Raw genomic sequence first — 20908 nt, forward strand, 5'->3', positions numbered from 1 at the left:
TTGTCCCATTGTTTATGAAATTATTAAGAATTTCATCTACCAAAACCTCCCACAGTTGTAGCAGCAGATAACGTGTAATATTTCTTTCGCCCGATTTAAATCATCCTGATATTAGATTCCAGCTCTACCGTTATCATGACCCAAAGTATTTAATCTGAATCAGTTTTTTTTTTGACGTGTGCAAAGACATTCACCTACTGTACAGTGCTTATTCTGCTGGAAATATAACAGAAAAAGACAAAGAAGACTTTTTTTCCCCCGAAATTTACTGAGAAAATAAATCCTGAGATTCCTGGCATTTTTCATCTTTTCAAAGACTTGGTTGAACAACCCTCAAATCTTTCTCAAATAAAGTTGCAACCACAATGTTTCTGTCCCTCGCAGGAGCAACGTCACCAGTGGTGTAGTGGTAGTTAATGAGGTGGGTGTGCTACAGCGTAGATAGGTAGGTTGCCAGGGAGGATGTGGGTATACTCTCCTATATTACAATGACTTTTTGGCCATGTGGTGATTATACTGTCCAGAAAAAGGGTGGGTATACCCCGTCTACTATAAAACTTCTATTAGTAGCCTGGGCTATTATTTGCTTAAATTGCTGAAATCAACAGGCTTATATTTGGGACAGGCTTTTAATTCCTTTCACACAAAACTTTGTTCAGCAAATTTAAACCAATATGAATATATATAGAGAGTTATGGCACTCGTGGAGTTCACCACTTTATCCTGTTAAAACGATATTCAAAACTTGGATTCACATTTGAGAAAAGCCCTTTTGATTCTTCTAATCTGAGGACCCTTACAGAGGAGGAATGGACACATAATTTGAGGTAGCCAACAACCCGCTTTTATACATGTGAAGAACATCTATTAAAAGACTGAACTGCTTGGGGACCAGACCAGACTTCCAATTGAGACAGGCGTTTATTTGTCAAAATGTGTAGCCACACCAGGCTGGTAAAAGGGACTTGGTGTTCAGTTAGGGCTAGGCTTATAATTGAAGTTTTACAGTTTGCATACACTCTCCACTGCACTACCGAACATCACCTAATTTTAACTCCATGTGGAACAAAGAAAGAACATATTTGTTCCAACCAGAGAGAAATGATCAAATTAAGCGACCCATAGTTATATTGCAATAATATTTCCCTATTTAACAGATTATTAAAGGTTTTATCATCCCTTTTAACCCGATATAAAATCCCTTCAGACCTAATTGGATCGGGTCAGTCTTTTCCAAGACATATGAGGCATTTTTATTCTCATTTGGCTACTATGCAAACAATTAGTAGAATATGAGGGTCTGTGTAAACTCACCTACTGTAGACTACACTCGTGCTTGTCAGATGTAGCAACAGTAACCATGGCGAATGGAGCATAACGGTTAAAGTTGAACCTGCTGCTGCAATTAAGTTTGGGTTTTTCTTTCCATGTAGTTAGCCTCAGCCAGCACTTGCCAAACCAAACACTCAAGCCAAAGACTCCTCACATATTTCACAGCATTATTAAGCTTCTTTGAGTGAGTTTTATTAGTTGAGTCATTTTGGACCTTGATGTGGTGATAAATCACACTGGATTGTTGTATTGGATTGTTTTAGTTAAGAGCTTTATGTCATTAGATGATAGAGTTATAAAGACTCTCTTGAAGAGAGTTGTTTACCACCCTGTTTTCTCTGAACCACATCAGTGTGATTTGGTGGTGAATTTCACTTTAATAGAGGTCATCCTGCATCCGTCCCGGTCTGTTTTGTTGCTGTCTGGGGGGTTGAGAAAACGCAGAAGGTCTGTCACTGGCTTTGGGTGAAGGGCTGAACATTTGGGGGGGAAAGCAGGGAAAGTAGGAGGAGATTGTGGGAGCAGGAGCTGGGGGGAGACTGGGAACAGATATACGATCACTTACTGACAAAACTCAAGTACAGCAGCAGCTGTTTAGATTGAGTGTTAGTCATCGGCCTCTCTTCAGTCTCTGTTCCCCCCTCCTCTCTTTCTCTGTCTCTCATGAGAGTGTTGTGAATAGCTCCTGAAATAGAGCCCGCTGGAGCGTAAAGGGAAATGTGAAAGACGGCGTGGACAGAGGGGGTGTTTGTGTGAGCAATGTGATATGGTGCCAGTGTGAGGAATGTGCTCAAATGGCGAGATACGGAGTGAAAAGACCAAGAAAGAGTGACGTGACAGAGACAAGGCCACTGAGATAAGTGAAAGGGAGGAAAAGAGAGACAGAGAGAGAAACAGAGAGACAGAGAGACAGAGAGAGAGGGAGACAGAGAAAGGGGTGGGGAGCCGGGGACAGCGAGGCGTGCTCAGACTGAGAGTCTGAATCTGAGAGAGGAAGAAAGCTGGTGAAGGTTCACCGTTATTTTTCCTGCCACACACACATACAATTATCCCGTACAGAAAGGATTTATCTTTGTGTTTTTTCACTCTCATACTTTTATGGACCTCGGACTACAGAGAAGTCTGAAAAATCTTTCTTAAACTTTGTGAAAGGATCTAAACTTTTATCACAGGACATCAACCAGATTAAGAAGATTAACAACTATCTCATAGTTCTGTTAAAGTCATCAGCAGTGTGGGAATATTACCTTTGACATGGGGTCTGGGAAGGAGCTATTTCTTCTTGGTAAGTCTATCAATGAGAGCACAATGACCGTGCGTGTGACTGTGTGTGTGTGTGTGTGTGTGTGTGTGTGTGTATGACTGGGTGGGTGTGTGACAGTTGCGAAAAAAGAAAAAATTACAAGTACAGGGAAGTTAAGAAATGTAACACTGCAATTGATGTACTTCTAGTTTTTGTTTCTCACACTTTTTTTTTTTTTAGTAATATGTGGCAACTATAGAAACATATGTAAGTGTTATTTCTTCATTCATTATTCTCAATTTTAAATAATCTTAACCCCTGATAACATCTACTATCAGTGGTCACAACTTGTAAATTCAGGGTGACATTTTTAGAAACCTTATTCAAGGTCACATGTGCAACATCAGTCACAGTGAGCCCTGAGCAGCCACCCAGCTGTGTTTGCTGCTGTGATGTACGGACGGAGGTCAGAGAGGCTGCTGTGTAGTGTCTGGATTGATGCTGCAGGACTGACCAGGTCAGTTGGAGCAGCTTCTCAGGCTGTCAGAGTAAAATAAACCCAGAGTCTGAATGTGTTGTGGCAACGTGCAGAGGTCTGATGGCACACAGTGACTCAAAACGTGAACAATCTATAAACCGCAAACCTTTATAGGATGGGGTTTTTACATCCGTGTCAGTCAAATTTCAGAAACTCACCACCAACATGTTTATAACACAGCTTGCTGGTTACACCTGAAAATGCAAAATGACAACTGAAATGAAATTTAAAAAAAAATACAAGAAAAAGTGTCTGTCAATATGAATTCTGTTCATTTATTTATCTGTTGTATCTAATCATCATGTTGCTGTTTCTTAACCACAGCTTCTTGCCACTCAGTGGTTTGGTTATTGGGCCCACAATTTTATGGTTTTGGTTTCTATCACTCTCATCAACCTCATTTCCTGCAGCAAATATTCAACTCGGAAGTTGGTGGAGACCAAAAATAGAGATAAAATAAGAGCAAATACTTATAAATTTATCATTATCAGGATTATTCATTGTTATAAATTCTTTATATTTATTTATTTAAATAAATGCTAAGGGTGCTCCATGTCTGCTGGATGTGTAAATATTTGCCAACCATTTGTTAACCTGTTAGCCATAGCAACTTTATAAGATGATAATATGACAGTGTTGTGTTTACAACTTGTTGTGCTGCCTCTAGATGATAAAAAACAATGAATAAACAAATAAATGCTGACTTACAGTACTGCATAATATACTGTATATTTTGGTTTTAAAAAGTTTGAAACCAGCTACGGCCTATTGGAGGCCCAGTTTGAGAATACAAGAGTGGCTGCTACTTTATATAAAATTCTGCTATCAAAAGTCAAAAATAGCTCAGCTCTTACAAACTTGTTGTTTTTCTCCAGAGGAGCTATTCTATGATTTATGACCCTAAAATTGTGTGTCAAATATTTTTTTTTTTTTTTTTACTATGAAGAGCCAGAACAGCTGCTCATGATCTAAGTTTCTGCTCTTATGCTACTAGCTTGTAGAACACGAGCTGAAGCTGGTCCACAGTTTGTTTTATTGGTAATAGCTAAAATCTGCATCGCAATTTTGAATGTTTACTAAACACCGAGGAGTTGAGTTGTTATTTGTCAGTGCTGTCGTTTCAAAGGTCAGCAGAAGCAAAGATTCTCTTAATGTTGAAACAGGTACTGATGTGTAAACATGTGACTAAACAGCATTGAGCAGTCAGCTTGACTTTTGATCTGAGTAAAATGAGACATGTGGGTTCTAAGAAAATGCAGCTGCTCTCATGCACATTACACACATGGTGATGGAGGCAAACAATGGTGCATGCAAAAAGGCTCATGCTGTGGCTGCGTGTCTAACTTTCACTTTCTGTCAGGCCCAAATGTAATGCGACAGGAAGAGAGACAGAGAAAAAAAATGCAACATACAGTTTATGAAGAAATGTACGACAGAAGAGACACAGAGAGGAGCGTTTATGTTACAGACAACTACACTCATTCACCACTGTGCTTACTGGTGAATGAAAGTCAGCTGCGAGTCGAACACAAAGTCACTCTTTGTGTATTTCCAGACTTTGTTTCTGTCCACAGTTATTTAGTCATCAAGTTAGACGCAGTCACACTGTTTCACACACTCACTGACACTGTCGAATTCGGCCTGGTTTTCCTGAAGTGGAGTTTCTGTGGGAGCTCCAGCAACAACAGAGGGCTCATTGTGATTGAGGGAGGGAAATACTAGATTGGGATTTGGGCTATTTTCTTATAGCCCAAAGCGCTGTTTTCTGCTTTACCAGTGACTCATGAGTCAGAAAATGTGACTGACATGTGTCTGCTGTGGTGTAGGTAATCTGACAGGAAGGGGGTGGAGCCATGGAAGATGAAAACAAACACACTAAAATAGGAAATGCACATATTTAACTCAACAAAACTGTGACACAAAGGTCAAGCTTACTTAACAGCTGTCTTATGTGACTATTTCAGTGGACAAGAAGTTGCACTTCTATAAAATATATCCTCTATCTCAGAGAACAGAGGAACTGGGCCAGACATTGGACTGTGTTAGCAGATAGGTGATAGAGACACATAAGCTGTGTTTCCATAAACAGATTTTTATTTCCAATTTTAAATATCACAAAACAAAACGTTTTTTTTAGGATATGGAAACGCCTTCGCAGAATAGCTTCGGATGTAGCGAAGATTTCACGTACATGACTGATCAGCTGTTTTTGCTGTTAGCGTCTTTTTGGATATTTCTATAGAGGCAGGATTTGTCTTCACCTGTGGACAGCATGAAACATGGCCGTCTGACATGACAGAGCAATTAAAGCTCTCTATTTTTCTCTAGATTGGTTAGATGGCCAAGGCGTTTTTTTTGTTTCCAGTTTGCAACCTGTACTTCTGCTGCTCTGTTGGATTACAGCCGTGTCTTAAGTGTAGCACCAACTTCTGATGAAAGTACGCTTTGCATAGCCTAGATTATATGCTTCAAAGCAGTTAATAGGAACGCGTCTAATTCGCATTTCTATTTTGTGACATTTAAAAGTAAAACCTTAAAAGCTTTTTGACATGTTTTTATTTTGCCATGACTTTGGACCACCATTGCTGTAAATCTAAGCCGACTGCAGCTGCGTCCTCTAAACTTTTTACAACAGAGGGATACTTTTTGACGTGTAGATGAAAAGCATTGTCACTGAAAACTGTAATAGCTCCACGGCAGAGCTGCATCTAACTCTTGACTTTTTAGTCTGGATAAGATTTGTCATTTGTTGCAGTGTGATCAGTGGCACGCTTTAAGTGCAATGGCAAAAATGGAAATGGGGCACCACTACTGGGTGCAGGGTTGCACTTAAAGTTTATTTTCTGTTCAAATGTCACCAGTTAAATGGCTTTTGGAGCCAGCTCAAAGCTCAAGGGTTACTTGGACCATTCAAATGTCCTTTCTGGGAAGAACCATGCTTGGAAATTTCCCATAAAGGCCTGACAGACTGAATGCCTTAAAAAGTGGGCACAACACATAGGTTCGGTTGCTCTGCTGTGTCTTCCTTGTTCAGATTTTGCTTTAACTGTGAACTGAAACTAAATCCCCTCTCTCTCTGTCCCTGCAGGATTATTGTGTATGCTGGCTAAATGCTCCTCTGAGTGTCCAGAGGGCTTCACATCAGAATTCGGTCCATGCACTGGTAATAATCTGCCATGACCTCTCATTGAAACTGGCCCTCTCCACTGTCCTGCATCTGTCCACCACTGCTTTTTTTGTGGCTTCTACTCAAGACAGGTGCTGTTTTGCATTTCCAATGCCTTTTACTGGAGTCGACCGGGAAAAGTAGCCTTATTTGTTACAATTCACTTAGTTTTTCCATTTTAGGAATTCAACTTGCAGCACTCATTTCCAGTGTGGATTGCAATGAAAACAACAGCAGAAGAGGTTTAAATTCTTGGATCATTACAATTTCAAACAACTAGAAAAAATAAATACAAGTGCCCTGACAGCAGTGCTGTAACCTCATCCTGGTGATTATGATGGACTGAGGAGCTTAAAGAAAAAGAGCTCATAAGAAAGAGCGCTTAAAATCAAAATGAGAAGTTTACGATCTATTGACAGAGTCACAGCAAAAACATGTCTTATTATGTGTTGTTCTGTGAGATTCACCACTGTAACTGTATTCTCTTTGTTTTTATTTATTTGCATCTAAATCTACAGACGTGGATGAGTGCGAAGAACAAAAACCATGTGGGAAATACTCACACTGCTTCAACACGAATGGCAGCTATTACTGTCAGTGCAAGTCGGGATTCAGAAACCTCGGGACAGGGGGTGTTAACTTCACGCTAGGGGGACATTGCCATGGTGAGCCTGAGTGTGTGTTAGTGCGTGTGAGCCTGAGTGTGTGTGTTAGTGTGTGTGACCTGTGTTTCTCTCTTGTCCAACTGGTCTATCTTCACTTGTTCCTCTGGCAGATATAAATGAGTGCACTGATCAGGACAATGTCTGTGGCCCCGCTGCAAATTGTTCAAACCTGATTGGAAGGTACGAGTGCACCTGCCACTCTGGGTACGTCAACACCACCAGTAGCTCTGGAAGCTGCACAGGTGAGTAGTGTCTACTTATTTGTGTCTACATTTGTCTGCAGTTGATTGGTGCTTTGCTGGAAGTTTGCTGAAATCACGAAACAATGTGTTTAACAGAATCATAGAGATGAAAGCCAGCACGCCTCGACAGGTGGGAGACAAAGACCAGGAAGAGGCTATGACAGCAGGCCTTTCACACTGCTTTTAAGTGTAACCATTAAGGCCTGACACACCAAACTATTGGTTGGCTGTCGGTCAGTATCAGGGTAGTTTTAGTGTGTTCCACACACCATTAGCACCAGTCAGCCCTTGTTGGCTTTTTTAATGGCCAGTACAGCATGTTGAATATGTGTCGGATACAGCGGAGCCTGTCGGTGAACAAAATCATGCTGATTGGCAGTTCAGCTCCGTGGATGAGAAGGGGAACAGAAATGAGGAAAGCAAACAAACAACTGAAGTCAAGAGGACTTGAGAACGAAACAAACATGTTATATTAGGAAATAAAATTTTTCTCAGCCATTGAGCTCTTCAGCAGAAATGTTTCCTGATCATTTGTGCTACTGTTCGCCATTTGTTCTTTCAATTATGTGTTGTGTTGTTAAGGTGCTCACTGGTAACTTGTTTTCTGAATACATCCTGTTGGTCTTCATTTTCTGAATGACGAATACAGACCACTGCCACCTGCTGGCATGGAGAGTTATTTCCTCTCACGCAGATGCAGAATATATGTGCTAATATTGGGTGTTGGCTGTAGTCTTACTGTACGTTCACACCAGAAGCTTTCAAAGAGGCAAAGTCAAGAAGCATGACTGTCAAAAATATTTGTGGCAGCTTTGGTCGATTTAGTCACTCGTCACGTGAATCATTGAACGTTCGATCGTGTAAGTACAAACTACTGGCTTGAAAGCAGCGTACAGGTATATGCTGCTTGCTGTTGTCCAGTCAAAAAGCTCACAGTTGGCCAATAGAAAGTTATGTTTGGTCAATGAAAACAGAAAACGTATGTCAGCCCATTCAAACCAAGCAAAGAAGACTTGCATGCTACGTCGCAACATTAGCCTGCAATTCTCTCCTCTATTACTATCATTACACACTTTAAAACTCACCTGACCAACCAACTACCTCAACATGGTCCCAAGCCTCATTCTTTTTATTTTGTTCTCTCTGTAACCGAACAGCAACACATTAATCAAGACTGAGTGGGAGAGAACGCAGGTAATCAACTTCTTGGTATCCATTGTCGGAAGTGTGCTGTAGGAACCAAAGTTACGTGGCTTGTTCTCTGGGACCTGCTTCATCGAAGCACGTCAGCATTCCGATTGGTTGTCGCCGAACCGTGTCAGAGCTCATTACCATAAAGTTAAACAAGTTTTAACTCCCCTCCGGTGCCACTCCGGTCGCTTTGGTCACCCAAGACGCACGGCTGACGACCAGGTCGCCCAAGTCGCCGAGCTCTCATTGAAAATGAATGACTTCCGCCGTTTTGGAAGCTCTGGTCGCTGTTGGTTTGAACGTACAGTTAGAGGTGTCTTGAAGTGCAGCTTTTTTGGCGAAGACATGGGCGATGTGTGGCGATGCAACAGTCGCTCTTTGTCGCCACTAGTTCTTTGATGCTGGTTTGATGTGTGTGGACCTTTAGACTGAAGACTGAATCCAAATGGAAAAGACAGTGCACTGTCTCCTAAAAGCTGTGAAATTGTCAAAGTTTCCCGGAGCATCTCAGCTACTTGCTGCTATTTGATCTTCAGATGATAACGATGTCTATGTGTCCTCTGTACTCCATTTTAGCTGATTTTTTTGCCCATGCCAGTATGTAACAAGCATACTGAGGCCTTATTGATTATACAACATAGTGTGGAAAGTAGGACACCAGTGTTGCACACACTGGCTCCATATGCATATCTCTTTTATTTAGATGACTTGACCTTCTTTAAGATCAACAATCATGGCTCAAAGAAGGCCTGAGGGCTGAAACTTCATCTAAATAAAGAAGAAGTGGTGCATACAAAGCCAGAGTACGCAACAACTGTTTCTTACTTTCACATCTATAGCCAGTGATCAGCACCTCACTTGGTGAACGTTAAATACAACATAGTGTTAACGGCAACACAAGTAGAGGTGAGTCATTAAGCAAACTGACTTAGTGATATTGATGCCTTTACTAAAGGAAAAAAAAATATTTGTAAGAGGAGGAGAGTGGTTCTCTTTTCCGATTCTTCGATTCATCCTTTGGGAAATCCCGAAGCTTTGCAGTTAAGAACAAAAACAGCAGCTCTAACAACAATTACAGGGTAATTTAACAGGGACATGGGCATGCTTCTCACATAAAAAAAAGATAATAGTTATGAAAGAATGAGGAAATGAATAGCTCCCCTTCACCTTAAGGGACATTTCAGAAACAAAAAACAGCCTGATCTTCAAGAGGTTACACATGCTTTTGTTTCATCATGATATAACCATTGTTACTCCCTGTACTATGATGTAAACTGCAAAGCCATCTCCTGCCTCCTGCCAGTACAAATTGCAGCTCTTAACAACATCTCACAACACCAGCTGCCGGGAAAGTGCAGAACTTGTCTAAGATCCTTTTGCCAACAATGAAAAATATCACGATAAATACCACGACCGTATCACGAGTTACATTGCTGAGAAGTTTCTCCCATATGCAGTACCTGCTATATTCAGATTTGTTTCACACTGGTCTGACTTTGCCCTTGAAGAATGTCAGTAATTACTTACGTCTCTGTTCTCTCTCCTCACACAGACATAGATGAATGCAAGGAGGCTGAAATGCAAAAAGAAGACCTCTGTGGACCAAAAGGGACTTGTGTAAACACCAATGGGAGTTACTGGTGCAGCTGTTCAAAGGGATACACCAGTTACGGCAACAAAAGGACCCCATGTTCAGGTGAGTGTCTGCGTACATGACCACTACTTTCTTTCATTGCCTCGTTTCAAAACCTCTCACTATTCTTGACTAAACATCCCAACACAGATGTCATTGTAGTAGCTCTGGGTATTTTCTGTGTTGACTCATCTGACTGCAGACAACCTGTGGTGTATGTCTCACAGGATAATGGTATGACTTCCTGTCCAGTGCTGCTGCTTTGCAGCGTAGATTTGATCACACTCCTCTGCTTTCAGTGCATAGTGTAGTGAAGAATCACGACTGGTGAGATAATAATCTGATGTTTCATCTCTGTTCCACCTAGAGCTAAAGTGTGACAACTTCAATGGAAACAGCGGGCCTGCACCGGTAAGATGCACATTTAGATTAAAATATTATTATGACTGTATTATGCTATATTAAAGGGTTTATTTTCACACTTGCAGCTCAGAGTGCAGGGACAAGTGTGAGAACATTTCAGTCACTAAACCATCCCGAGGCACTGTAGGGTTAAGTATATGAACTTTAGTATAAGGCAAACTGAATAGTCCTATTATTCTCTTCCTCTTAGTCACTTGAAGGCCTGGCAGACATTTTGTTCATGATGAAAAACAGCTGTTTGGCTCTTTCTAACCCGAGCACCGCTGGTGAAGGGAAGACTGATGGAGAGGCTCTACTGGAGGTCAGACCAGCAGACAGAAAACTCAGACACACTCATTCTCACACATGCAAACACCTACAGTATTCTTAAATTCCCCCTGTTGTTTCCTTCCATGTGGACAGAAACTTTTCACAGCGACTGAGACCATCCTGTCGCCCCGTCACCTGGACAGCGTTGAAGATGTGAGCAGATTGCTTGAAACTGTGGAGAATGCTATTATGCTGATTGGCCCACAGCTCAAAGACAACCATACTAAGCTAGAGACCACTGAGACAGGTAGGGGGAGTTTAATAAACGACAGTGGGGAAAGCAAATGTGAACTGCGTCATTTAAAATGAGCTATGTGTTCAAATAGACGCACAGATTGCAGTGCAGAGGGGGAGGACTCGACCAACTGGCCCTATCCATCTGACCAATGAGAACGCTACACTCGACACTGACTGGACAATAGCAGCTGGGGAAGGACCATACCCTGGTAAACCTCTCTTCTCTTTTGATAAATAAGTCACAGTTTTAATGTTTGTCAGTGAACACTATCATATTTCTTTTTGTCTCTTCCAGGTTTTGCTCTGGCTGCATTGTTGAGCTACAGGAACCTTGAGATATCTGTTAACCAGTCCTTTGATGAGATCACGGGACATGAACGAAATGGAGTGGATCCCTCCCTTCAGATCTCCTCTCGAGTTGTGTCTGTTGTGGTCTCCAACCCATCCACTCAGAACCTGAGCCGCAATGTCAGCATCACCCTCAGACATCTCAAGGTAGTCCCACCATCTGTCCTTCAGTCCTCTCCTCTCAGTGTGGTCAAACTTCTACCAGTGTATTTTTGTGTAGCCACTATAGTCACAACAGTTAGGAACACTGGAATATGAAAATATGAATAAAACACAAAGCCTACTCTTGACACGATGGAATTGTTTTGTGCACATAGGCCCGAGACGAGTCTCCTCAGGTGAGCTACATCTGTGCGTACTGGACTGAGAGCGGGGCCTGGTCCACAGATGGTTGTCATAAACAACAGTCCACCGCCACACACACAGTGTGTATGTGTGAACACCTGAGCAGCTTTGCTGTTCTCATGGCACTCTACCCGATAAAGGTAAGAAACACACACACACACACACACACACACACACATTGGACAACCCCACTAAGAAAGTAGTTTTTGAAACAAACTGTTTCTCTTTGGCAACATTTAAAATAATTTTGGCCTCGTAGCAGAATCATCTGTGTGGAACCTCCTCATGTCCAGTAGTAAAATATATAAATGAACAAAAAATTAGTGAAATAACTGAAAAAATTATTTAAACTCATTATTAAACAGGCTCTATCCAAAATTCGGAGTATATGAGTTGTCTGGACACGGTTCTTAACATGGACATGGCTGCGGATGGACGCTACAAAAGCCCCAGGAACAATGCCAGTCTTTGAAGCCAAATTTAGATTCTTGCTAACTTCGGGGTCCATCACATGAAGCCATTGGGCCCAGAAAGACTCTTTGTGAGTGAGAAATCTGAAAATCAGTGGATACATATTTCTGATGGTCACAATCCCTGCGAAATGACTTGTTTTACTATTAGAATTTGATTCGATAACATTTCTGAAGTCTAGAAGAGCCGCATGATTAAATCATGATATCCCTGTTTAAGTTAGCGGAGCGCTAAACTGGAAGTTAGCTGGCTCGCCCTGTGGAAAATAGCTACTCTTTAATGTAGTTTAATAGATAATTAATAGTATACATGCTCTTTGGGCCCCACAATACAGAAGATCTGGGTAATTTCATACCGTGGAAAATAAGCTTTAATGGCTTTGTGCGCCACTGAGCAGCTTTCATTGGAATTACCTGGGTCTTGCCTCCAGCGCTGTATCTTGCAACAACACCATTCTGATATCATCTGTAACTGCTGAATAAGTGCAGTGCAAAGCAATGCAATGAGCTAGCCAGTGGGCCGAACTGGCTTACCACAACAAACCACAGAGAAGCTCGGATTACAACACACACAAAGGTGACGTTGCTTCATCCTCTGCTCAGGACGCCATTACTCCACCATATCTTTACATAGCAAATAGTGGTTTGCTGCTTTAATAATGCTCTGAATGTCGCATACAGGACCTTTAATGTTTCATCATAAATTTTTATAATAACTCAGTTTATTTGTTTGTTATTATTTCATTATAGACATTTTATTTCAAGTCTGTTTTTATTTCATGATGGCATTTTCCATTATAACATATTCTAAAGCAACAACATTGGCATTATTGTTGCTGTAAACACACACACATTATGTTGTAAATTATAACCTCATACAGTACCTCCAGTTAAACACTTTGGGACCTAACATGTCTTCTCTACTAGCACACCTTTGGGCTCCAGTTGGTGACCAAGATCGGGCTGACCATCTCCCTGCTGTGTCTCATACTGTGCATCATGACGTTCAAGTTCTGCCGCTCCATACAAGGGACCCGCACCACCATCCACCTGCACCTCTGTATCTGCCTCTTCATGGCTGACCTCATCTTTCTGGCTGGCATTTCACGTACTGAACCTGTGGTATGTTCGTGCAAGCAGCTAGTGACTTCAGTCACACGGACTGCAATAATCTGAACATGACCTTGTCTTTAATAAGAAAGTAATTGGATTAAAATGACAGTGGGTCCCACTCATCTTCCTGTTTACATGCAACAAAGCAGAGAGCCCAGTTAATAACTGAAGAGGCTCTCTTCACATCAACATCAGAGCGTTCCTGCAATATTAAACCTCAAGCCCGTCTTCCTGCCACGTTACAGCTGAGTCCCCTTGTGGTTATCTTGAGGCGAAAAAGGGGGAAAACTCTGCTTCGAGACTTTTTCAGAGACAGTACTCTTGAGAAGGCTGACAGTGGAGTGGAAAATCCCAAAATGACCAAAAAGGAAGTTTGTTTGTTCTCACATACTTGTAGAGAGCGACATTGTAATACCTATATTATAATCTCTGGTGCAAAATATCTCTATTGAAGTACAGTTTTGGGGAACTTATACTTTCCATTTTATGCAACCTTACATGGTACTCCACAGTATTTCAGCTTGAACTCATTTTTACTCAACCACAGTAATTTGAAAGCTATAGCTATTACAGTAATCACACATAACCAGTTCGTGTTACAGTTTTATAGATGAAGCCATCCAACAGTATATGAAGTAGTTAAATTTAGCACCACATCGACATGCAACAATATTAAATTGATGATCAAACAAAAATGAATTATTGGTAATGATGCAATCATATTATATATGTTTAATGATGTAGGTTTTGAAAGGGCTGAAATTAGTACTTTTACATGTGAGTGGTATTCCTTCTTAAAGGGTCAGTTCAACCCCAAATCAAAATTACATATTTTTCCTCTCACCTGTAGTGCTATTTATCAATCTAAATTATTTTGGTGTGAGTTGATGAGTGTTATATCAGCTGTATAAGTATAATGGACCTAGATAGCACCTGGTGGTGATCAAAGTGCCAAAAAATACACTTGAAAACCTCTTTCCAGAAGTCATGGCCTGGTTACTAGGATAACCCATAGTCCTTGCTGTGAACAGTTTAATGTAGAAATGATTTTCTTTCCACCAAACTACACAAACCAATCATATCACCATGCAGAAGGAAGTGTGCATCTACCCTTAACTCACCTGGCATCACAAAGCTAGCTAAGGGTGCCTTCAGACCTATGGTGTGTCTCAAATCACATTTCCGTTAGTACACTTCTATGTTGTATACTAAGTGCACTATGTACTCATTGGTGTAGTGCGCAAATTTCGACAAGGTAGTGTTGTCTCAAACCAAACACGGCTGTTGTGCACTCACCGGAAATGATGACCTCAAATTAGCTAGTTAGCAAACTAGCATTAGCATTCGCGTTATCGTTGGCGGTACCAAATCATTACAGACTGCTAAACTAACCCAATAAACATACTGCTGGCTTATACCCAACAACAGTGTAGTGGTGCTCAGTGCAAAACACATGTATTTGTACAATGCAGCGACGTTCACAGTCACACAGTCCTCGGCCGCCATTTACAGTTTGAAAAGTGGTCCCTCCCATTCTGCTACGTAGCCAAGATGGTGACCATTGAGGACGAGAAGTGTCCATAGTTCCACACTCAACTTCTTGACCGTTTTGAGTGCACCATGCCGTAGTGCACTGCATTTTTCCATACTTCTCAGTGTGAACGCACTATGCACTCAAAATATTAAGTGTAAGTACAGAAGTATGTGATTTGAGACACAGCACTAGACTTTGCTTGCTTTGGTCCGAGTCAGGGACTTATTTTGTTACAAAGTTGCACAATTGCCTAGAGTTGGTTCGTGTTCTCACGGCATCATTTACAAGTGGACCAGATAAAATGCCTTGCGTGAGAAAGCTGCTCTTGATTGGTCAGAATTTCCATGCGGGACAAATCCAGGGAGTAAACAAAACATTGAAGAGTACACTTGTAAGGTAAATGTGACACTTTCTAATGTCACAACAATGGAGGGACAACTACGCGGTTTGATTTTAGTGCTGGTCATCATGTACAGTATTGCTGTCATTGTTCATTTTAGGTAAACCATACAGTTTGAAAACGAGGTGCGGCTCCAACGAGAAAGTACAATGTTTTGATGTACAGTGATACAGTTGGCAGGTGTAGTTTGGTCGAAAGAAAATAATTCCTACATGAAACTGCTCACAACAAGGTTATCTTGAGTAACTGGGTCATGATTTCTGGAAAGAGACACTGCTTTTGAGTTTTTCAAATGTTTTTTCTGGGTGCTTTGATCACCACAAGCCAAGTGCCGTCTAGTTTCATTATATTCAAGAGACTGGCTGCTATCTCCAACACTGCAACTCACACAAAAACAATTTAGACTGATAATTAACACTGCAGCTAAGAGGAAAAAACATATTTATCATTTTAGTGACTGACTGTAATCTAATGGAGCTCATGAACATCAAAAAGAACTTGAACATTTCCTATTCATAGTATTGCCTTTATCAGATTACTGCTGTGAGACATTTCATTCCTCCACTCCCTCCTCTCTGATTTTGTCTCTCTTTGTGTTGTCATGTTATGTTATTACAGGGCGGCTGCAGGTTTGTTGCAGGGCTGCTACACTTCTTCTTCTTGGGGGTGTTTGCCTGGATGTTGTTAGAAGGGGTTCAGCTGTACCGCATGGTGGTCCTGGTGTTCAACGCCACCATTCGACCCCTCTACTTATACATCGCTGGTTATGGGACACCACTTGTTATCGTCATTATATCTGCCATCTCTAGACCAGATGGATACGGCACTGACCAGTAGTAAGTGTTACACGATGTGTGTTTGCATACTTGATGTGTGATAGCGATTACAACAGTGCATTACACAGACCTGCTGTTATCTGTCTCGATGACATCAGGAAAAACCCTGTCATGCACATGTGTTTCCTCCCTCCTAACTAGCTGCTGGCTGTCCCTGGAAGACGGCCTCATCTGGAGTTTCTTCGGCCCTGTGTGCTTCATCATCATCATCAACGTCTTCTTCTTCATCGTCACCGTCTGGAGGCTTGCCCAGAAGTTCACCAGCCTCAACCCAGACCTCTCCAAACTGCACAAAATTAAGTCAGTCTGTGTGTTTGTTTGCTTGTGGCTTTTTTGTGTGTGTCCGCTCCTGCTGTTGTAATGTGTTCTGTAATGTGACCCTCACTTGTTCCACTGCGCATGTCCGCACCATATGTCGGCTAAATGGAGCAGCTTGGGGAACTGAAAAATGCACGGATGGAAAGAATGTGACAGTTTTATGGGGGGAAAAATGTAGCCAGTGTTTTCATAGTACCAGCTCTGCTTTCTAATGCTACTGAAAGGCTCCTACCTTCATCTGTGCATGCTCATTTTTTACTCCATTCAATGCATTTGTAGACACCACTGTATAAACATGTGCAGCTGCAGAATACATCTTGCCTCTGATTAAAAAAAATCCATCCTTGGATAAACTGGTTCATTAATCAGTGCTGTTCAGTTTAGCCCAGGGAATTGGGAATGTGAAGCGCTTGTGCTAAAATAAAGGGAGTATTTTTTCAGGTAGGAAAAACTCAGACAGCATTAGATTATATTTAAAAAAATTCTGTCAGTGGAAAATGTGGTACACTATCCAAATTTTAGATGAATTTCTCTGGTCCTAAGGGACTTAGATTAAAACCTGGTGTCCTAGATGATTAAACTTTTATATGCTATTAATCTCCTCTGTATGTTAATGAGAATGATATTGATTAGTAGGAATAAGAGGAATTAATCACCAAATACTTCAAGGGGCCCATGCCCCAAGAGTCCATTGCTGCGTATTTTTAAAGCAGTGCTTCTGAGCGTGGATTTTCCCCTTAAGCTTATCTTCTCTATTCATCAGTTCTCTTTGGTTTCTCTTCTTCCACCGTCTCTCAATAGACAGTTAACAGCTGCTTTGCTTTGCACCAATCCCCCCTTTACTATGCTTTTCCGCTCTTCAGGGATTTTCCAGATACTGGAGTGGTATCTGACTCATCCATGTCATGTTAATCTTTCCTTTCATTCTCTATCTGTTGTCTTTTCTCTGACCCATTACCACCCTCTTCCATCCTTCTGTTTTGTCTGCAGAGCTTTCACAGTGACAGCTATCGCCCAGATTTGCATACTGGGTCTGATGTGGATGTTCGGAGCCTTCATGTTTGAAGATGACAGCATAGTAGTGGCATATATCTTCACTATCCTCAACAGCCTGCAGGGAGCACTGGTCTTCATCATGCACTGCCTACTGTCCAAACAGGTAGGATATGACAGGTGTGTGTGTGTGTGTGTGTGTGTGTGTGTGTGTAACCGGGTCTGTATGCATGAGGCTGAGAAAGAGATAAGATAAAAGTATAAAAAAAAGAAACATGAGAAAGTGTAAGAGGAATCTGAGCAGTGGATTTTTGCCTGATGTTCTGCTGCCCCCTGCAGGTCAGAGAGGAGTACGCCCATTTCCTCTCCTGTATCTGCACACCACAGAAGAAGAGATACTCGGACTTCAGCAGCACAAATCCCTCCAGCAGTCAGTCACAAGTAAGCATCAAGTGACATCACTCACTGTCACTCTCTCTCACACACACATACACTAAACTGCTGTTAGCCTACTTAAGTACAACTTTGGCTGACACATAGAGACACACAACCATTCACACTCACATTCACACCTACAGCCAATTTAGAGTCACCAGTTAACCTGCATGTCTTTGGACTGTGGGAGGAAGCCGGAGTACCCAGAGTAAACCCATGCTGACAGGGAGAACATAAAAACTCCACACAGAAGGGGATCTCTCACCCTGGGTTTGAAGCAGGAACCCTTTTGCTGTGAGGTGACAGAAGCCCCTTTCACACTGCCAGATTTTCGGCGAATGTTGGGCCGTTTTGCCAGCAAGCTGCAAGCGTTTAGACACACAGAGCCGGATTGGCGAGTTGATCCGAGATGCCCAATTTTCCGCCTCGTAGGGTAGTCATATTGGCGGAACCCTTTTAGTTTAAAAAGACCGAGGCAGCCTTCCGCAACAGGAGGGGCTATTGAAGACTTGTGGGAGGGGCTGTTGATGACACCGCAAGTGCGAGCCACTGGCGGTGGATAAACAGGAAACAGCTGATAGCAGGAATGAGCAGCTAGTAGTAAGAGGGAAACACAAACCTGACAGACACTGTAAAGATGAGCCACTGGGGAGACAAGGAATTGTGTGCCCTCCTTGCCCTTGCAAACAAAGAGGCCATTAACCGTCAGATGACAGGGACGGTGAAGAACGGGCCGACTTACAAGAGAATTGCCAAAGGACTGACTAGCTGTCCCACTTCACTGTTTACGTTGCACGCTGAGCTACACGTTTTGTTACTTGCTCATGCCCCCCATTGCCCCAAAAAAGGCGCATTCTGTATAAACTAAAGTAGGCGGCATTTTGCCGCACTCCACGATTTTGTTTTTATACTGCCAATGCTGAACGAAGACTGATTGGGCTTTCCTGCAAATTTGTACAATTCCTGTTTAAAAGGGCTAATGCCCACAGCACCACTGTGCTGCTACAAAAATAGCAGGCAAAGTGCCAAAAAAAATAAAAAATGCATGTTAGTAGTCAACAATTCCTGCATAGCATACCTTTAACTACATTTTGTTGACAATACTTAATAATGTTAACTTAAGTATACTTTTTAATGCCTGACTTTTCCTAATTATAGAATATTTTTACATTGTGATACTGCTGCTTTATGTTAATAAAATTGTACCTCTCCCATTGCTGCAGACACATAACATTATGTCGTCAAACATTTTTTCTGACATTGTGCTGTTTGTCTTCATTCAGGGTTCTCGGAGTGGACACCACACCGGAGAATCCCAAATATAAAGTAATATCTTTTATCCTCCCCCAAAGACAAACTATCCCACCTTTAAGCTTTCTGGGCTGAGTAAGGTCTGATTTTAAAGGTTTGGATGACTTCAAATAAAAATTCAGTCATTATTAACTCACCTCGATGTCAGTTGAAAAAAGTAATCAGGGGCCCTCCAAAAGGTCACACGATAAATCCGAGATGTCTCATGTGACATTTAACAAGAGAGAGAGAAGTTAATGGGACCAAACTAAAAAACTCCACTAATCTGAGTAGCATCATCTGCCAGTGAATTGCATTATGGGTCAGAGAGTCTACCATTTACCACTGTTTGCTTATTCCCCTCACTGTTGTTGCTCCACAGTGATCTAATGATTGATCAAGTTGTGTTGATGATGACTGAATTTTTGTTTTAGTGTGTTATTATTGTCACAGCAGGCAAGAAGTAGCCAACTTCTAAAGTGTTTATTCAGGAACTCTTTAAGTGAAAGTTAAGGTGTTTCTTATTGGTTCTTCCAAAACATATCACAATATAAGCTGTATTGCCTTCAGAGGGATTTAAAGTAAAATACTGACATAGACTATTTATTTTCAAGTGCAGACTATAAAGTCTATTTTATGTAGGCTACAAGAAAATATGAGTGATGCTCTTTATGTTTAAAGCATGAGCAGACAGTTTGCGCTGTATTTTATATAAATGTTTTATGTAAAAATAAGGGTGAGGGTGCTTTTTGTTACAGGGCTCCTCACAGAAAATATTTGTGTCCATGTACTGTGTTTAACAGTATGATAAAGAAACAGCTTGCTGAGCATGCAAATGACTGACGGAGTGCCTCTGACGTTCCCTTTATGTCCCGGCAAATCCCATGTGGGCTCTTGGAAGGATTTTGCATCTGTTGTTTCTCAAGTTTAAACAAAATAAGTGTTTTTTTAATCACTTGTGGCTAATCTTAAAGAATCTTTCTCGATTTACAGCTGAGCTGTGCTTTCTGTCACCGATGTATGAGAAGATATATTACTTCTTTTGAATTAGCAAACAGGAAAACAAATCAAGCCCAAAATAGTTTCTTGGGAAATTCACAGAAAGAGGCCCACCCTTCTGATAAGCCCTCAGTTTCCTGTAATCAAATTGTGTTTATGGAATAAAATTCCATTTCGGTGTCATGTGTTTTTTTTATTACAGTAGTTATTCCTCCATACATTGTCAGTGACTGTAAGGTATCAAATCCCTGAAATGAGAACTATTCAGTCATTTTGATGAGGTCTGATGGGAGCTGTACAGACATGAGTTTATGTTATTGCACTTTTCTGTTGTAAAAATGATAATCCAGCACATCGTAGTTCACATGGTGCATGTGATAATCAAGAAAACTTGAGAACCAGCCTCGCTTAAAGGACCTGAACAGTTTACTTGTTGTAATAAAGCTATCAATTATACATTTTTAATTGTTATAAAAAATGATCAGAGACTTTGATCTGCAGAGAAAAAAGAAGCTGTGCTAGAATCCAAGTCAGTCTTTTAATGTGATGAAGACCTCACGTGTGTGGGTTTCAAAAGCTAAACTGTTTGTAGGTTCTTACGTGTGGCTGCACTGTTTTGTGACCATCGATACCTTTAATTCATGCATTGCAAAATGTATTTTTATGTGAAAAAGCTATGCACATTTTGCAGCATCTGTGAATGTGAGGTTCTTGTTAGAATATACTATAGGCGTTACAGTTTGAAGGTATATGAACTTATTTTTCTACTTTGTTTTGTTGTATGTTGTTTGGTACTGTTTTCTTTGAAGACTATGCACCGCGAGATTTATTAAAGCTTCTACTTCATC

At 41.2% G+C, this 20908-nt stretch overlaps 1 protein-coding gene across 1 annotated transcript; it reads left to right on the plus strand.

Moving 5' to 3' along the window:
• Positions 1-1905: 1905 nt before the first annotated feature.
• On the plus strand, positions 1906-20908 carry LOC117255463 (adhesion G protein-coupled receptor E5). Its single transcript, XM_033624411.2, has 17 exons — positions 1906-2617; positions 6202-6276; positions 6798-6944; positions 7055-7186; positions 9930-10073; positions 10378-10421; positions 10624-10734; positions 10836-10989; positions 11069-11188; positions 11275-11474; positions 11645-11812; positions 13070-13264; positions 15808-16025; positions 16167-16325; positions 17334-17502; positions 17676-17777; positions 19055-20908. Exons 1-17 carry the CDS (start codon positions 2587-2589, stop codon positions 19094-19096), a joined length of 2211 nt encoding a protein of 736 aa, XP_033480302.1. The 5' UTR covers positions 1906-2586; the 3' UTR covers positions 19097-20908.

This window comes from Epinephelus lanceolatus, chromosome 3 (assembly GCF_041903045.1).
Source record: "Epinephelus lanceolatus isolate andai-2023 chromosome 3, ASM4190304v1, whole genome shotgun sequence".
NCBI lineage: Eukaryota > Metazoa > Chordata > Actinopteri > Perciformes > Serranidae > Epinephelus > Epinephelus lanceolatus.